Source organism: Oncorhynchus gorbuscha, linkage group LG06, assembly GCF_021184085.1.
Source record: "Oncorhynchus gorbuscha isolate QuinsamMale2020 ecotype Even-year linkage group LG06, OgorEven_v1.0, whole genome shotgun sequence".
NCBI classification, from domain to species: domain Eukaryota; kingdom Metazoa; phylum Chordata; class Actinopteri; order Salmoniformes; family Salmonidae; genus Oncorhynchus; species Oncorhynchus gorbuscha.
Window position 1 is genome coordinate 9,587,970 of NC_060178.1, and position 20,247 is coordinate 9,608,216.

Consider the following 20,247-nt stretch of genomic DNA (forward strand, 5'->3'; position numbering starts at 1 on the left):
TTCAGTGCTTGGAAGCAGAGCAGTCTGGAGTAGGTCATTGTGTCCTTGAAGCCAGGGGAACAAACAAAATCCACAGCTGTATAAATGGAGAACATCTCTCATGGGTCACGCTATGCAAATAAAGGTGAAGACACACACACACACACACACACACACACACACACACACACACACACACACACACACACACACACACGTTTCCATCCATTGGCTCTCCCTGAACCCTGTTTTGTAGCTGGTAGAAGATTTAGAATATAGGGCAAAGAGTATGGGGTTAACAAACAGAGGTGTTACATACAAACACACACACACACACACACACACACACACACACACACACACGTTTCCATCCATTGGCTCTCCCTGAACCCTGTTTTGTAGCTGGTAGAAGATTTAGAATATAGGGCAAAGAGTATGGGGTTAAGAAACAGAGGTGTTAGATACAAAAGAACACACACTGGACAGAGGAACTCTGCCTAGAAGGCAGGCATCCCGGAGTCGCCTCTTCACTGTTGACGTTGAGACTGGACAGAGGAACTCTGCCTAGAAGGCAGGCATCCCGGAGTCGCCTCTTCACTGTTGACGTTGAGACTGGACAGAGGAACTCTGCCTAGAAGGCAGGCATCCCGGAGTCGCCTCTTCACTGTTGACATTGAGACTGGACAGAGGAACTCTGCCTAGAAGGCAGGCATCCCGGAGTCGCCTCTTCACTGTTGACGTTGAGACTGGACAGAGGAACTCTGCCTAGAAGGCAGGCATCCCGGAGTCGCCTCTTCACTGTTGACGTTGAGACTGGACAGAGGAACTCTGCCTAGAAGGCAGGCATCCCGGAGTCGCCTCTTCACTGTTGACGTTGAGACTGGACAGAGGAACTCTGCCTAGAAGGCTAGAATCCCGGAGTCGCCTCTTCACTGTTGACGTTGAGACTGGACAGAGGAACTCTGCCTAGAAGGCTAGCATCCCGGAGTCGCCTCTTCACTGTTGACGTTGAGACTGGACAGAGGAACTCTGCCTAGAAGGCTAGCATCCCGGAGTCGCCTCTTCACTGTTGACGTTGAGACTGGACAGAGGAACTCTGCCTAGAAGGCTAGCATCCCGGAGTCGCCTCTTCACTGTTGACGTTGAGACTGGTGTTTTACGGGTACTATTTAATGAAGCTGCCAGTTGAGGACTTGTGAGGCGTCTTTCTCAAACTAGACATTCTAATGTACTTGTCCTCTTGCTCAATTGTGCACCGGGGCCTCCCACTCCTCTTTCTACTCTGGTTAAAGCCAGTTTGCGCTGTTCTGTGAAGGGAATAGTACACAGCGTTGTATGAGATCTTCAGTTTCTTGGCAATTTCTCGCATGGAATAGCCTTAATTTCTCAGACCAAGAATAGACTGACGAGTTTCAGAAGACAGTGCTTTGTTTCTGGCCATTTTGAGCCTGTAATCGAACCCAGAAATGCTGATGCTCCAGATACTCAACTAGTCTAAAGGCCAGTTTTATTGCTTCTTTAATCAGAACAACAGTTTTCCGCTGTGCTAACCTAACTGCAAAGGGGTTTTCTAATGATCAATTAGCCTTTTAAAATGATAAACTTGGATTAGCTAACACAACGTGCCATTGGAACACAGGAGTGATGATTGCCGATAATGGGCCTCTGTACACCTATGTAGATATTCCATTAAAAAAAACATCCAGCTACGATGTTGTAAATGATTACGTCTACACTATTTCTGATCAATTTGATGTTTATTTTAAAGGACAAAAAAATGGCTTTTCTTTCAAAAAACAAGGACATTTCTAAGTGACCTGAAACTTTTGAACGTGTGTTTTATTAAGTCTTCGTAGGTTTATTGTATATAAAGAGGAGAGGGTGCTGACATGGCACTAGCACGGATTCAGACCCCTTCTGCTGCAGCACACATGCACTGGAGGCAGCTGTGTGTGTGTGTGTGTGTGTGTGTGTGTGTGTGTGTGTGTGTGTGTGTGTGTGTGTGTGTGTGTGTGTGTGTGTGTGTGTGTGTGTGTGTGTGTGTGTGTGTGTGTGTGTGTGTGTGTGTGTGTGTGTGTGTGTGTGTGCGTAACCATGTTTTTTTTGTGTGTGTGTTTACAGAAAGGCAGTGTGGGCTGGGCGGAGGAGAATGAAGGAGGCAAAATAAGAGGAGAGCCGTCCAGAGACTTCGCCAAGGTAATCAGATTTTAAAGAAGGATGTAAGCTGATGCATTAAGCTCAGCTAAACTAAAACTAATCCACACAGACCCGTCTGAGCAAAGCTAAACTACATTCCGATGCTCTACCCGTGTATTTAGAAGGAGTGGGACTGGTGTCAGGAAATATGGTGGAAACTCCTTCCAACTATGCTTGCACCAATCCAATGCCTTTTTAAATGCCTGAGTGGGTTGTGAACAAGTGCACACTTCTTGGAGGGTAGAGAGTAGGTACTCAGCCCTATACTCTTTTTTTTGATTGTTAATTTTGTACACAGAATCTTGATGTGTCTCCTATTTTGTCAAATGTTCAGTGTGGCATACCTACAGAGTTCTGGAATGTGAATGCAGTTGACAGCCAGTCTTGTTGAGACGAGTCTAGATTTTCTCCAATGGTCTTCGTGGGCCGTCCACTGGATAGTATGTCTGAATAGTGAATAAACATACAATGGTGTTTGGATGGTTGTTAACCCAATGAGTCCCACTGTATTTCTGCCTATTTAGGCATTTTAAACCCTTTTTAAAATATATTTTTTAAACATTTTGTGTTTGAGTGTCAATTCTGGGTTTGTACCTTTAAAAAAATATATATATATATTTAAATTTTTTAGATTGGTTTCCTCTGCATCTCTATATTACCAACCATTAGTGCGTGATTAACGGGGCCCGGGGCCGTGTCTTTTTATACAAAGAGTCCGAAGGTTTGTAGCTCAAACCAATCTATGACGAGCTGAGACCCTCAAGAACACGCACATGTAACATGTTGTGCTCTATGACCCCACAAGCTACACTAGTCGTTAGAATGTAAATGGGTTCTTCTACATAGATCATAGTAAATCCCAGGACATAGTGTCTATAATACTGTAAGGGGTTCTTCTACATAGATCATAGTAAATACCAGGACATAGTGTCTATAATACTGTAAGGGGTTCTTCTACATAGATCATAGTAAACACCAGGACATAGTGTCTATAATACTGTAAGGGGTTCTTCTACATCGATCATAGTAAATCCCAGGACATAGTGTCTATAATACTGTAAGGAGTTCTTCTACATAGAACATAGTAAATACCAGGACATAGTGTCTATAATACTGTAAGGGGTTCTTCTACATAGATCATAGTAAATCCCAGGACATAGTGTCTATAATACTGTAAGGGGTTCTTCTACATAGAACATAGTAAATACCAAGACATAGTGTCTATAATACTGTAAGGGGTTCTTCTACATAGATCATAGTAAATCCCAGGACATAGTGTCTATAATACTGTAAGGGGTTCTTCTACATAGATCATAGTAAATACCAGGACATAGTGTCTATAATACTGTAAGGGGTTCTTCTACATAGATCATAGTAAATCCCTGGACATAGTGTCTATAATACTGTAAGGGGTTCTTCTACATAGACCATAGTAAATCCCAGGTCATAGTGTCTATAATACTGTAAGGGGTTCTTCTACATAGATCATAGTAAATCCCAGGACATAGTGTCTATAATACTGTAAGGGGTTCTTCTACATAGATCATAGTAAATCCCAGGACATAGTGTCTATAATACTGTAAGGGGTTCTTCTACATAGAACATAGTAAATCCCAGGCCATAGTGTCTATAATACTGTAAGGGGTTCTTCTACATAGAACATAGTAAATACCAGGACATAGTGTCTATAATACTGTAAGGGGTTCTTCTACATGGAACATAGTAAATACCAGGACATAGTGTCTATAATACTGTAAGGGGTTCTTCTACATAGATCATAGTAAATCCCAGGCCATAGTGTCTATAATACTGTAAGGGGTTCTTCTACATAGAACATAGTAAATCCCAGGACATAGTGTCTATAATACTGTAAGGGGTTCTTCTACATAGATCATAGTAAATACCAGGACATAGTGTCTATAATACTGTAAGGGGTTCTTCTACATAGATCATAGTAAACACCAGGACATAGTGTCTATAATACTGTAAGGGGTTCTTCTACATATATCATAGTAAATACCAGGACATAGTGTCTATAATACTGTAAGGGGTTCTTCTACATAGATCATAGTAAATCCCAGGTCATAGTGTCTATAATACTGTAAGGGGTTCTTCTACATAGATCATAGTAAACACCAGGACATAGTGTATAATACTGTAAGGGGTTCTTCTACATAGAACATAGTAAATCCCAGGTCATAGTGTCTATAATACTGTAAGGGGTTCTTCTACATAGAACATAGTAAACACCAGGACATAGTGTCTATAATACTGTAAGGGGTTCTTCTACATAAATCATAGTAAATCCCAGGACATAGTGTCTATAATACTGTAAGGGGTTCTTCTACATAGACATCCCAGGACATAGTGTCTATAATACTGTAAGGGGTTCTTCTACATAGATCATAGTAAATCCCAGGTCATAGTGTCTATAATACTGTAAGGGGTTCTTCTACATAGAACATAGTAAATCCCAGGACATAGTGTCTATAATACTGTAAGGGGTTCTTCTACATAGATCATAGTAAATCCCAGGACATAGTGTCTATAATACTGTAAGGGGTTCTTCTACATAGATCATAGTAAACACCAGGACATAGTGTCTATAATACTGTAAGGGGTTCTTCTACATCGATCATAGTAAATACCAGGACATAGTGTCTATAATACTGTAAGGGGTTCTTCTACATCGATCATAGTAAATACCAGGACATAGTGTCTATAATACTGTAAGGGGTTTTTCTACATCGATCATAGTAAATACCAGGACATAGTGTCTATAATACTGTAAGGGGTTCTTCTACATAGACATCCCAGGACATAGTGTCTATAATACTGTAAGGGGTTCTTCTACATAGAACATAGTAAATACCAGGACATAGTGTCTATAATACTGTAAGGGGTTCTTCTACATAGATCATAGTAAATACCAGGTCATAGTGTCTATAATACTGTAAGGGGTTCTTCTACATAGATCATAGTAAATCCCAGGTCATAGTGTCTATAATACTGTAAGGGGTTCTTCTACATAGATCATAGTAAATCCCAGGACATAGTGTCTATAATACTGTAAGGGGTTCTTCTACATAGAACATAGTAAATCCCAGGTCATAGTGTCTATAATACTGTAAGGGGTTCTTCTACATAGAACATAGTAAATCCCAGGTCATAGTGTCTATAATACTGTAAGGGGTTCTTCTACATAGAACATAGTAAATCCCAGGTCATAGTGTCTATAATACTGTAAGGGGTTCTTCTACATAGATCATAGTAAATCCCAGGTCATAGTGTCTATAATACTGTAAGGGGTTCTTCTACCTAGATCATAGTAAATCCCAGGTCATAGTGTCTATAATACTGTAAGGGGTTCTTCTACATAGAACATAGTAAATCCCAGGACATAGTGTCTATAATACTGTAATAAGCTCACATAGTTGACATCACAAACTCCTGTCACTGACTAGTTGGATATTAATTTCTGACTGAGAAAACCAGCATTCAAATAAATGCATTTTTATCAGGTTGTTGCTTTGGCAGACCTTGTTTTTGTTATTGCCATTTGTCAATAAAACTCACGACTTCAACTGTTTTGTCAAATTGCGGTGTTCTACTTGTAGCTCTGGTTGTCCTGAAAAGACATCGGTAACACTTCATTGTGAGGCTACATGTAATTGCTGGGTGGGCAGATAAATGAAAGTCTAGACAATGAAAAGGCGATTTTTGGCTGCTATCTCGGGGCTGATGGGGTTAACTGAGTTTATAAAGTTGATTATTAAAGTGAAAGAACAGAGGTCTGGTGAATTTTGGGTTAAACTACGTGAGTATTTTTAAAAACCTCCCGCTTTTGGCTGGTTGTGACAATAAATAGTTCCTGCATGCAGAATCTATGAACAGAATTACTGTCTTAACTCATTTAGCAACGGAATCCCTAGTTTGAACGCGACTATTTAACTCTTGTTATAAAGTTATTAACAAGTTCATTTCCACCCCCCAGCTGTATGAATTGGACAGTGACCCAAACCGGAAGGAGTTCCTTGATGAACTGTTTGTCTTCATGCAGAAAAGAGGTAAACCTCCAGTTTTTTTTACTATAAAGCCAGTTCTGCTTTTGTCGAAAACATTGCACCTGGGGATTCCTCACTTGGAGTGAAAATGTGAACCTTCAGTCGAGCGGTTTTAAGATTATACTGCACATTCTGAACTCTCATAGAATAGCGTAGCATCCCACTCATCTAAACTGTCATAGAATAGCATAGCACACCGCTCATCTAAACTGTCATAGAATAGCATAGCACACCGCTCATCTAAACTCTCATAGAATAGCGTAGCACGTCTCTCATCTAAACTCTCATAGAATGGTGTAGCACGTCTCTCATCTAAACTCTCATAGAATGGCGTAGCACGTCTCTCATCTAAACTGTCATAGAATAGCGTAGCACGTCTCTCATCTAAACTGTCATAGAATAGCGTAGCACGTCTCTCATCTAAACTCTCATAGAATAGCGTAGCACGTCTCATCTAAACTCTCATAGAATAGCGTAGCACGTCTCTCATCTAAACTCTCATAGAATAGCGTAGCACGTCTCTCATCTAAACTCTCATAGAATAGCGTAGCACGTCTCTCATCTAAACTGTCATAGAATAGCGTAGCACGTCTCATCTAAACTCTCATAGAATAGCGTAGCACGCCACTCATCTAAACTCTCATAGAATAGCGTAGCACGCCACTCACCCAAGACTTGTTTAATGTTCAATTTCCTCTTTCAGTTTGTGAAAAAATGAGCAACTTTCCAGAACCTATTTTTTTATTTTTTTATTTTACCTTTATTTAACCAGGCAAGTCAGTTAAGAACAAATTCTTATTTTCAATGACGGCCTAGGAACAGCGGGTTAACTGCCTGTTCAGGGGTAGAACGACAGATTTGTACCTTGTCAGCTCGGGGGTTTGAACTTGCAACCTTCCGGTTACTAGTCCAACGCTCTAACCACTAGGCTACCCTGCCGACCCAATCTTTAAGAAGTAAGGATCGATCTTAACCTTATGTCCTAGGGGCCATGTCCGTGGGTTTGATTCCCTGGGGTCCCTCTAAATGGTTTCCTGAAATTCCTCCAGCTTTATTTGTAGACTGCATTTCATGAGAAAATGAACCAAAAAAAAATGGTTTGAGTGTAATACTGCAGGCATGTCAGTACTGACAGGTTAAACAGTTCAAATCCTCCAGTTCAAATGTTATTGAAGATGTCAGCTGTGATTAAAGCTATGGCCATTCTTTCCGCCTTACAATAATGTACCCTCTTTAGCCCCCCTAACCATGCTCTCCATATGTTCAGTCTTTCCCCCATACTCAAATATTGATATTTTTCAAATGTATGCGCTTTTAAATTAATAATTGTTAGTTCAATGACTGGAAGTTTATGGAAACGGCTAGCATGTTATTACGCTAACGCTATTAGCAATGCAAAGTAGGGTAATGGAGGGTGTGTTTGGGTGAGGAGGGGGGTATGAAGGGGGTTAAGGGTCTGGATTATGGGGCCCCTGTGTTTCAACTAGGCCTGATGTATGAACAAGCCTCTCTAATTCAGGGCCTAGGGGCTGTCAGCGTGACTGTATTACCACCACACTGGCGGTCACGGTCATGACCGCAGTCAAATTCCACGTGACCATTCGGTCACGGTGATGAGGCTTCTCCAAGCTCTGATGCTTCTTATGGTCATTAGTAGACATGACAGTCCCCCCCCCTGTTCCAAGACAGGTGTATGATAATGGTCCATTCTAAATCCAAACTAATTTCACACATACAGAGCATTCGGGAAGTATTCAGCCCCTTCACATTTTGTTAGGTTACAGCCTTATTCTAAAATGGATTCAATCGTTTTTTCCCCTCATCAATCTACACAGAATACCCCATAATGACATCACAATACCCCATAATGACATCACAATACCCCATAATGACATCACAATACCCCATAATGACATCACAATACCCCATAATGACATCACAATACCCCATAATGACAAAGCAAACACGGGTTCTTATTATATTTTTTTTGCAAATGTATTAAAAGTAATTTTAAACTGAAATGACATTTACATAAGTATTCAGACCCTTTACTAAGTACTTTGTTGAAGCACCTTTGGCAGTGATTACAGCCTCGAGGTATTCTTGGTTGTGACTCATCAAGCTTGGCAAACCCGTATTTGAGGTTTGAGGAATTATTCTCCAGCTCTGTCAGGTTGGATGGGGAGCGTCGCTGCACAGCTATTTTCCGGTCTGTCCAGATATGTGAGATCAGGTTCAAGTTCGGGCTCTGGCTGGGCCACGCAAGGACATTCAGAGACTCGTTCCGAAGCCACTCCTGCATTGTTTTGGCTGTGTGCTTAGTGTTGTTGTCCTGTTGGAAGGTGAACCTCCGCCCCAGTGTGAGGTCCTGAGCTCTCGGGAGCAGGTTTTCTCAGTAATTTGCCCCGTTCATCTTTCCCTCGACCCTGACTAGTCTCCTAGTCCCTGCTGCTGAAAATGATCCCCACAGCATGATGATGCTGCCACCACCATGCATCACCGTAGGGATGGTGCCAGTTTTCCTCCAGATGTGACGCTTGGCATTCAGGCCAAAGAGTTCATCTTGGTTTTGTCAGACCAGAGAATCTTGTTTCTCATGGTCTGAGAATCCTTTAGGTGTCTTTTGGCAAACTCCAAGTGGGCTGTCATGCCTTTTACTGAGGAGTGGCTTCCGTCTTGCCACTCTACAATAAAGGTCTGATTGGTGGAGTGTTGCAGAGATGGTTGTCCTTCTGAAAGGTTCTCCCATCTCGACAAAGGAACTCTGTGGCTCTGTCAGTGACCATTGGTTTCTTGGTCACCTGCCCGACCAAGGCCCTTCTCCCCCGATTGCTCAGTTTGGCCAAGCGGGCCAGCCTTTTATTTTTCACCTTTATATAACCAGGTAGCCCAGTTGAGAACAAGTTGTCATTTACAACTGCGACCTGGTCAAGATAAAGCAAAGCAGTGAGACAAAAACAACCACAGAGTTACACATGAAATAAACAAACTTACAGTCAGTAACACAATAGAAAAACCTGTATACAATGTGTGCAAATGAAGTAAGGAGGTAAGGCAATAAATAGGCCATAGAGGTGAAATAATTACAATTTAACATTAACACTGGAGTGATAATGTGCAGATTATTATTATGAAGTTCTATTTACAGATTGGCTGAGTTACAATTATAGTTACAGTGATCGGTCATAGATGGAAATGGCTTCATTTTACATATAATTTTAGATCTCTGAAGTGTTGGACTTTGTTGTCAGGGTAGAGATCAATTCCATTACAAATCAGTTAAGCTGAAAATAATAAATTCAATCTTCCTAATTTATTTTAAATGTTATGTTATGAAACAGTGGTTTACAAGACAAAACACAGGTTCTTCATGAACTGCTGAATAGACTTCTAGCTTTACTGTAGGTTTGTAGGCTAATGGACCCACAATAGATGACATCGTCTGGGACAGACATCTACAGAGGTTTACTGGTTGTGTACATGTCAGCCCTTCCTGCCCTTAATTCCCCACTCGAAAACAAATGGCATGATTTGAAAACGTGTGTGTGTGTGTGTGTGTGTGTGTGTGTGTGTGTGTGTGTGTGTGTGTGTGTGTGTGTGTGTGTGTGTGTGTGTGTGTGTGTGTGTGTGTGTGTGTGTGTGTGTGTGTGTGTGTGTGTGTGTGTGTGTGTGTGTGTGTGTGTGTGTGTGTGTGTTTTATGTGCGTTTTACACACTCATCCCCATGTCTAAAGTAAGAAATAATCCCAACCCAACAACTGCCGTTTAGCCCCCTTCGTTAATTGGTTTTAGGATTGACTGTCAATCCTCACTCTCTTCCTCTCCATGACTCGGTCCACCTGCCATTTACAATAGTTCTCCAATTACCTGACTGTTTTAATCTGGGTTAAATAGGTGTTCTTCACGTTGGGCCATTAACCGAAAGGTTGCTGGATCGAATCCCCGAGCTGACAAGGTAAAAATCTGTCATTCTGCCCCCGTGCAAGGCAGTTAACCCACTGTTCCCCGGGTGCCGAAGACGTGGATGTTGATTATGACAGCCCCGCACCCCTCTGATTCAGGGGGATTGGATTGCAAATGCCACCATCTTGGATCTGTAGACGTCTAGTTTCAATTCTTCTACCTGTTTTTACCTCTTTCTCCAGGCACCCCGGTGAACCGCATCCCCATCATGATATCTGCCACCATCTTGGATCTGTAGACGTCTAGTTTCAAGTCTTCTACCTGTTTTTACCTCTTTCTCCAGGCACCCCGGTGAACCGCATCCCCATCATGGCGAAGCAGATTCTGGACCTGTACATGCTCTACAAGCTGGTGACGGAGAAGGGCGGCCTGGTGGAGGTCATTAACAAGAAGATCTGGAGAGAGATCACGAGAGGACTCAACCTGCCCACCTCCATCACCTCAGCAGCCTTCACCCTCCGCACACAGTGAGTCTACCCTGGACCATGTTCATTCTGCACCAAAACAGAAGGAAATGCTCCCGAAATTGAGATCAACGGGGGAGGTACTATGTGAATCTGTCCAATAAGAAATGTTTTTTTATTTTTCCTTTGCATACCAGTTTATACCGTCTTCTTACAGTGTGCCCAAATGAACACAACCCAGCACTATCTACAACCACCAACACCCCCTGGCTACTCAGTAGATGTTAGTTGTTTTCAAATGAGAAATTATTTCTTTATAGGCAACAAACATTTTTCTGTTCATGATAGAAATGTACTTCTAAATGCATAACAAATCCAACCACTGCCTTGTCATTCGTCCACCCAGGTATATGAAGTACCTGTACCCGTACGAGTGTGAGAAGAAAGGCCTGAGCTCTCCAGGCGAGCTCCAGGCTGCTATAGACGGTAACCGGAGGGAAGGCCGAAGACACAGCAACAGCCTGTACCACTTCTCCCCCTCCACCACCCCTGGCCACCCCCACCACTCCCTCCTCTCTCCCCCCAAGATGCCCCACCACTCCCTCCTCTCTCCCCCCAAGATGCCCCACCACTCCTCAGCCGGTCACAACGGCCTGCACACCTCCCCCAGCCCATCTCTGAAAAGATCCACAGGTATTTGTATATATATTTTAAACGTGTAGCCGGGGTTTTTTTGGTATGTAGATTGGAAATCCACCATGGTGTTCATCTACTGTGATAGCTGCTATCATGTGGCTACCTTGTGACGGGCTACCTAGTTGTTCATCTACTGTGATAGCTGCTATCATGTGGCTACATGGTGACGGGCTACCTAGTTGTTCATCTACTGTGATAGCTGCTATCATGTGGCTACCTTGTGACGGGCTACCTAGTTGTTCATCTACTGTGATAGCTGCTATCATGTGGCTACCTTGTGACAGGCTACCTAGTTGTTCATCTACTGTGATAGCTGCTATCATGTGGCTACATGGTGACGGGCTACCTAGTTGTTCATCTACTGTGATAGCTGCTATCATGTGGCTACATGGTGACGGGCTACCTAGTTGTTCATCTACTGTGATAGCTGCTATCATGTGGCTACATGGTGACGGGCTACCTAGTTGTTCATCTACTGTGATGGCTGCTATCATGTGGCTACATGGTGATCTACTGTGATAGCTGCTATCATGTGGCTACATGGTGACGGGCTACCTAGTTGTTCATCTACTGTGATGCTGCTACATGTGACGGGCTACCTAGTTGTTCATCTACTGTGATGGCTGCTATCATGGGCTACATGGTGACTACCTAGTTGTTCATCTACTGTGATAGCTGCTATCATGTGGCTACATGGTGACGGGCTACCTAGTTGTTCATCTACTGTGATAGCTGCTATCATGTGGCTACATGGTGACGGGCTACCTAGTTGTTCATCTACTGTGATAGCTGCTATCATGTGGCTACATGGTGACATGGGCTACCTAGTTGTTCATCTACTGTGATAGCTGCTATCATGTGGCTACATGGTGACGGGCTACCTAGTTGTTCATCTACTGTGATAGCTGCTATCATGTGGCTACATGGTGACGGGCTACCTAGTTGTTCATCTACTGTGATAGCTGCTATCATGTGGCTACATGGTGACGGGCTACCTAGTTGTTCATCTACTGTGATAGCTGCTATCATGTGGCTACATGGTGACGGGCTACCTAGTTGTTCATCTACTGTGATGGCTGCTATCATGTGGCTACATGGTGACGGGCTACCTAGTTGTTCATCTACTGTGATAGCTGCTATCATGTGGCTACATGGTGACCTAGTTGTTCATCTACTGTGATAGCTGCTATCATGTGGCTACATGGTGACGGGCTACCTAGTTTTGAGACCACATTTACAAAGAGTTAATGTGTTATGACACCCTCTGCTGTTTAGTTTGTTTATTGTATTTAACCAGGGAGGCCAGTTGAGAACAAGTTCTCATTTACAACTGCGACCTGGCCAAGATGAAGCTAAAGCAGTGCGACACAAACAACAACACAGAGTTACACGTGGAATAAACAAACGTAATGTCAATAACACAATAGAGAAAAAAAAATCTATATACAGTGATCTACTATTCAAATCAAATGTGTCACGTGCACAGGATACAGGGTGTACATGGAACAGTGAAATGCTCTCCTACACAAAGTAGTAATGAAATGAGAACATGGTACTGATTCAGACATGATCACTGGGCTTCCGAGTGGCGCAGCGGTCTAATTTTTTTTTTTTTTTAATGTATTTCATCTTTATTTAACTAGGCAAGTCAGTTAAGAAAAATTCTTATTTACAATGACGGCCTAGGAACAGTGGGTTAACTGGTCTAGGAACTGGTCTGGGTTAACTGCCTGTTCAGGGGCAGAACGACAGATTTGTACCTTGTCAGCTCGGGGATTTGAACTTGCAACCTTTCGGTGACTAGTCCAACGCTCTAACCACTAGGCTACACTGCCGCCCCACTGCATCTCAGTGCAAGAGGCGTCACTACAGTCCCTGGTTTGAGTCCAGGCTGTATCACATCCGGCTGCGATTGGGAGTCCCATAGGGCGGTGCACAATTGGCCCAGAATCATCCGGGTTTGGCCCGGGGTAGGCCATCATTGTAAATAATAATTTATTCTCAACAGACTTGCTTACTTAAATAAAAGTTCAATTAAAAATGAATCCCTCACCATCCAGATAGTGGCCTTGAATCTAATGGCCATGCTTCTGAAACGACTCTAATGGCCATGCTTCTGAAACGACTCTAATGGCCATGCTTCTGAAACGACTCTAATGGCCATGCTCCTGAAACGACTCTAATGGCCATGCTTCTGAAACGACTCTAATGGCCATGCTTCTGAAACGACTCTAATGGCCATGCTCCTGAAACGACTCTAATGGCCATGCTTCTGAAACGACTCTAATGGCCATGCTCCTGAAACGACTCTAATGGCCATGCTTCTGAAACGAATCTAATGGCCATGCTTCTGAAACGACTCTAATGGCCATGCTTCTGAAACGACTCTAATGGCCATGCTTCTGAAACGACTCTAATGGCCATGCTTCTGAAACGAATCTAATGGCCATGCTTCTGAAACGAATCTAATGGCCATGCTTCTGAAACTACTCTAATGGCCATGCTTCTGAAACGACTAATGGCCATGCTTCTGAAACGACTCTAATGGCCATGCTTCTGAAACGACTCTAATGGCCATGCTTCTGAAACGAATCTAATGGCCATGCTTCTGAAACGAATCTAATGGCCATGCTTCTGAAACTACTCTAATGGCCATGCTTCTGAAACGACTCTAATGGCCATGCTTCTGAAACGACTCTAATGGCCATGCTTCTGAAACGACTCTAATGGCCATGCTTCTGAAACGAATCTAATGGCCATGCTTCTGAAACTAATCTAATGGCCATGCTTCTGAAACTACTCTAATGGCCATGCTTCTGAAACGACTCTAATGGCCATGCTTCTGAAACGACTCTAATGGCCATGCTTCTGAAACGAATCTAATGGCCATGTTTCTGAAACTAATCTAATGGCCATGTTTCTGAAACGACTCTAATGGCCATGCTTCTGAAACGAATCTAATGGCCATGCTTCTGAAACGACTCTAATGGCCATGCTTCTGAAACTAATCTAATGGCCATGTTTTGAAAATGTTTGATATTTGAGGGGTGATTAATCTATGAAAAGTTATCTCCTTCTGTCCCGTCTCAGAGGAGATTTCAACCCCCATGCTTCCAAGCCGTCTACCCATGGCCCATGCTCTCTCCCTGGGGCAGCAGCAGCAGCTAGCCCAAGCCGCCACTTTGGAGCACCTTCGAGAGAAGCTGGAGAGGGCTGCTGGCGGAGGAGAGGGTCCAGACATGAAGATGGCTCGTTTGGCCATGGAGGAACAGCAGAGACTGATGCAACAGGCGTTCCAGCAGAACCTTCTGGCTATGGCCTCTCACTTCAACCCCGGCATGAAGCAACTCAAACTCAACAACAACAGAAACGGTTGGTACTGGGCTGGGTGTGTTGGCGACCAGTTAGTTGTCATATTCTTACGTAGTTGGGTTTAGCCCGTTCTCATATCGGTTTGTTATTTTTCTAAACTCCATTTGCAGCCCGTTGTCAAGCCAAACATAAACATTTACTCACATAGTTGAATTTTAAACAGACTGTCTCATTTTTGTCTTTGTCCCACCTCAGAGAGTACCACTGAACAAGACCTGTCTCTCAGTATTTCCAGTAGTGGAGCAGCCAGCATCAGTGTGTCTGTGGAGGTCAATGGAACTCTATACTCAGGTGAGAGTAATCAAATGATGAGTAATGCTGTATTTCACATTCTTGAGACATTTCGTACCCGTCCAGAAACAACTCCGATCCCCTTATTTCTTAGGCGGTGTGGCATTGAACTTGTCACACTCACACATAGGCCCACTACTGACCAACACATGTGTTCTTGTCTCCCCTGCAGGAATGCTGTTTGCCCAGAAGACTCCTGGTGTAGCCTCTGTGATGTCAGAGACCGTGGCTCCTGCTGGACAGAGTGGTTTTGGTGTCCTCTCCTCATCTCAGAGCCCTTCCTCCGCATCCTCCTCTTCCTCCAAGGGGCCAAACTGAGCATGGTGCTCCCTCAGTCTCTCTCCAGTGTTACTCATGTTATTCTATTGGCCTTGAGGAAAAATTAGTGCTGAGGACAAATTAGTGCTCAATCAAATACCTCTTCTTTAGTCAAACTGAAAAAATATGGGAGTGTAAAATCAAATGAATTTACCTTAAAAAACGAATTTACTTTTTTATTAATAAGTTCATTTTTTTCTAATTCCACCCCTGACAACCAATCAACTGTTGTACAATCACTTTATCTTTGTATTGAACACATGCATTTTGGGAAAAATCTAAATTAGAACCAGGTGAAGAGGCAAATGTTGTATTCTGCAATGTTTTTTTTTTTTTTTCACGTATTACAAAAAAGTGCTGTTTTCTTTGTATCCCTCAATTCATTGGCTGTGAGAGCTACAGTATTAGTAAAGAACAGTTTCCCTTATTGCCACATCACAAACTGCTTGTGAACAGACTAATCTATTTAAGTCATGTAAGGAGAACTCACAATTGGATTTTAGTTTATTTTCTAAACCTTTAGAATACAGCAAAAAAGCATGATTTGAAAAGGTTTGGAAAGAAAACATTTTTTTTTTTTTTTTTTTGTGTTTTTGTTTTTACATCAAAATACTGTGTGGTGATTGGCTATACTCTGGAGCCGATTAGTTGTCTACCTCATTTGATGGTTTTAACATTATGTAGCCGTCACTTCTGTTTACGATATGTTATTATAGCCATCAGCAGGACAATATGGATGCCAATAAGAGCTTTCAACCGGTGCGTTCATTTTAACTCTACTTTGGCGGCGGTTGGGTGGAGTTGGCACATTTTAGACCATCCTAAAGTGCAAGCTCCCCCTGTTCACAGGCAGGGTGAGGTGAAACTGATGCACCCAAAAGTCATGTTCTCTTACAATTAGCTAAAGATAAACAACTGGTAACAGCTCAGAGACGAGCTGTTTTGTAGAACAGGAAACTATACACGTCTTACCTCATTTTAAAGGGGAAGTTCAGTATTTTACAACTTGATGTTTACATTGTTCCTCACCCTGAACGTAGTCTATGACCCTGGAGAAACTGTACTTTCAGGGTGATGATCCATCTAACGTTTAAGTTGTAAAATACTGAACTTCCCCTTTTTAAGGCATTTCCACCTCGGGAAGTGATTTTCTCAGGAACTCACCTGGACCAGGGTAGTCTGTCTTAGAATACTCTTCAGGAAAATAGTTCAGTTTTCATACAGTGGGACACTGAAATAGGTCTACCTCACTTGTGACATCTGTGTCATGGGAGCCGGGTTGTGTTCATTAGCGCAAAATGCTTTGAAAGTAGTTGGCTGGAGTGGGGGCTCAGCTACCTGTCTATCTAAACCAGTCATTGGTCAGGGACCTTATTTAATATGATAATTCTGTATGTACAATCATGGGGCCATAATCATAGCCTGGTAAAACCATACTGAATGGATGCTGTGTCAGTGTTTCCAAATCAGCGTTATCTCACTTTGCGAAAACATTCAGTCTGGTTTAACCAGGCTAACAATCATGTATACCTCACACTGCAAACTACACAAATCACACACACACACACAAAATGCCTCAGAATCACCAGCTAGCTGCATTATATTCCAAAGACCTGATGTATTGATAGGAAACGATTCAAATGTTTTTGGTGTTTGTTCACTCGGTGTATTCTTATGTGGACAAGAGAAACTAAATAAACTTGAGGAAATAAGTCGCTTTCTCATTTTTTTATTGCTAGACCCAAAGCCTGGTTGGTCTTAATGCCTCAGACCTTCCTGGCCTGGCGACTCCTGGCTGTCCCCAGTCCACATGGTCATGCTGCTGATCCAGTTTCTGTTGTTCTGCCTGTGGATATGAGACGTTATTAGCATGTGTGTCATGCATTATGAAGAGGCTATTCATGGGAAGGATGCAGTATAGGATGGATGCAGTATGATCCAGTTGGGGGTGGCGTTGCCTCTTAAACAGATTACATCCAGCGACATCTCTGGAGCAGAGTCCATATCTGTGCTCTGTTTGTTTACAAATGTGTATTCCTGTTTTATTAAGCCTCTACCATAACCTCACATATATCTGGTGTCCTTTGTGATCTTAAATATTCTCCCATCTCTCCTCTCCCGGAGGACCTGAGCTCTAGGACCATGCCTCAGACCTTCCTGGCATGACGACTCCTGGCTCTCCCCAGTCCACCTGGTCATGCTGCTGATCCAGTTTCTGTTGTTCTGCCTGCGGATATGGAACCCGGATCTGCTGTTTCGACCTTCTCTCGCTCTCTTTCCTGCTAACACACTTGCTGTCCTGTCCTCTGAATTCTCGGCTATAAAAAGACAACTGACATTTACTCCTGAGGTGCTGACCTATTGCACTCTCTATAAGCACTGTGATTATTATTTGACCCTGCTGGTCCTCTATGCACATTTGAACATCTTGAAGAACGAGCTAGCCTTAATGACCCTTATACTCTTATACTCCTGGCACAGCCAGAGTCTGGTTTCTTCCTAGGTTCCTTGCTTTCCAGGGAGTTTTTCCTAGTCACTATATAATATTTCAAAGACAAATACAGGACGAGAAGTCAATAGAGAACTAACGATCAATGGAAAGTGTTTTTTTCTGTAATAGGAGATTAATGGGAGGAATTGTGGTTAGAGTAACCACTAGGCTACCCTGCCACCTCTACACTCTAACCACTAGGCTACCCTGCCACCTCTACACTCTAACCACTAGGCTACCCTGCCACCTCTACACTCTAACCACTAGGCTACCCTGCCACCTCTACACTCTAACCACTAGGCTACCCTGCCACCTCTACACTCTAACCACTAGGCTACCCTGCCACCTCTACACTCTAACCACTAGGCTACCCTGCCACCTCTACACTCTAACCACTAGGCTACCCTGCCACCTCTACACTCTAACCACTAGGCTACCCTGCCACCTCTACACTCTAACCACTAGGCTACCCTGCCACCTCTACACTCTAACCACTAGGCTAACCACACTCTAACCACTAGGCTACCTGCCACCTCTACACTCTAACCACTAGGCTACCCTGCCACCTCTACACTCTAACCACTAGGCTACCCTGCCACCTCTACACTCTAACCACTAGGCTACCCTGCCACCTCTACACTCTAACCACTAGGCTACCCTGCCACCTATATATTATATTAAGTCTGAAAAAGGATATGTGTTATTTGGCCATTATATGTGTATAGATGTAAAGATATATATAGATGTATGTGTATAGATGTAAAGATATATATAGATGTATAGATGTAAAGATATATATAGATGTGTGTGTATAGATGTAAAGATATATATAGATGTGTGTGTGTATAGATGTAAAGATATATATAGATGTGTATAGATGTATAGATGTATGTGTATAGATGTATGTGTATAGATGTGTATAGATGTATAGATGTATGTGTATAGATGTATGTGTATAGATATATATAGATGTATAGATGTATGTGTATAGATATATATAGATGTATAGATGTATGTGTATAGATGTATAGATGTATGTGTATAGATGTATAGATGTATGTGTATAGATGTATGTGTATAGATGTATAGATGTATGTGTATAGATATATATAGATGTATAGATGTGTGTGTATAGATGTATACATGTATGTGTATAGATGTGTAGATGTGTGTGTATAGGTGTATAGATGTGTGTGTATAGGTGTATAGATGTGTGTGTATAGATGTGTGTGTATAGGTGTATAGATATATATAGATGTATAGATGTATGTGTATAGATATATATAGATGTATAGATGTATGTGTATAGATATATATAGATGTATGTGTATAGATATATATAGATGTATAGATGTGTGTGTATAGATATATATAGATGTATAGATGTATGTGTATAGATATATATAGATGTATGTGCATAGATATATATAGATGTATATATGTGTGTGTATAGATGTGTGCGTATAGATATATATAGATGTATAGATGTGTGTGTGTATGTGTATAGATGTGTATATATAGATGTATAGATGTATGTGTATAGATGTATACATGTATGTGTATAGATATGTAGATGTATAGATGTATGTGTATAGATGTATAGATGTATGTGTATAGATGTGTGTGTATAGGTGTATAGATGTGTGTGTATAGGTGTATAGATGTGTGTGTATAGGTGTATAGATGTGTGTGTATAGGTGTATAGATGTGTGTGTATAGGTGTATAGATGTGTGTGTGTATAGGTGTATAGATGTGTGTGTGTATAGGTGTATAGATGTGTGTGTGTGTATAGGTGTATAGATGTATGTGTATAGATGTATGGATGCATAGATGTAGATGTATGTGTATAGATGTATGATAGATGTATAGATGTATGTGTATAGATATGTGTATAGATGTATGTGTATAGATGTATAGCTGTATGTGTATAGATATGTGTATAGATGTATGTGTATAGATGTATAGCTGTATGTGTATAGATATATACAGTAGATGTATGTGTATAGATGTATGTGTATAGAGATGTGTATAGATGTATGTGTATAGATACAGTGGGGCAAAAAAGTATTTAGTTAGCCAGCAATTGTGCAAATTCTCCCACTTAAAAAGATGAGAGGCCTGTAATTTTCATCATAGGTACACTTCAACTATGACAGACAAAATGAGAGAAAAAAGTCCAGAAAATCACATTGTAGGTTTTTTAATGAATTTATTTGCAAATTATGGTGGAAAATAAGTATACTCTGTTATATACACTTTGTTGGCAATAACAGAGGTCAAACATTTTCTGTAAATCTTCACAAGTTTTTCACACACTGTTGCTGGTATTTTGGCCCATTCCTCCATGCAGATCTCCTCTAGAGCAGTGATGTTTTGGGGCTGTTGCTGGGCAACACAGACTTTCAACTCCCTCCAAAGATTTTATATGGGGTTGAGATCTGGAGACTGGCTAGGTCACTCCAGGACCTTGAAA

The 20,247-nt window shown here is 42.0% G+C and overlaps 1 protein-coding gene across 1 annotated transcript in view; it reads left to right on the forward strand.

Moving 5' to 3' along the window:
- The window catches only part of LOC124037508 (AT-rich interactive domain-containing protein 3B-like), a 45,767-nt gene extending 28,776 nt beyond the window's left edge, over window positions 1-16,991 (forward strand). The window contains exons 3-9 of the mRNA XM_046352277.1: window positions 2,101-2,175; window positions 6,170-6,242; window positions 10,485-10,668; window positions 11,012-11,298; window positions 14,392-14,673; window positions 14,869-14,964; window positions 15,137-16,991. Of these exons, the coding sequence (XP_046208233.1) occupies window positions 2,101-2,175; window positions 6,170-6,242; window positions 10,485-10,668; window positions 11,012-11,298; window positions 14,392-14,673; window positions 14,869-14,964; window positions 15,137-15,282 (1,143 nt within the window). The 3' untranslated portion in view covers window positions 15,283-16,991. The remainder of the gene's footprint in view (window positions 1-2,100; window positions 2,176-6,169; window positions 6,243-10,484; window positions 10,669-11,011; window positions 11,299-14,391; window positions 14,674-14,868; window positions 14,965-15,136) is intronic.
- The last annotated feature ends 3,256 nt before the right edge of the window (window positions 16,992-20,247 follow it).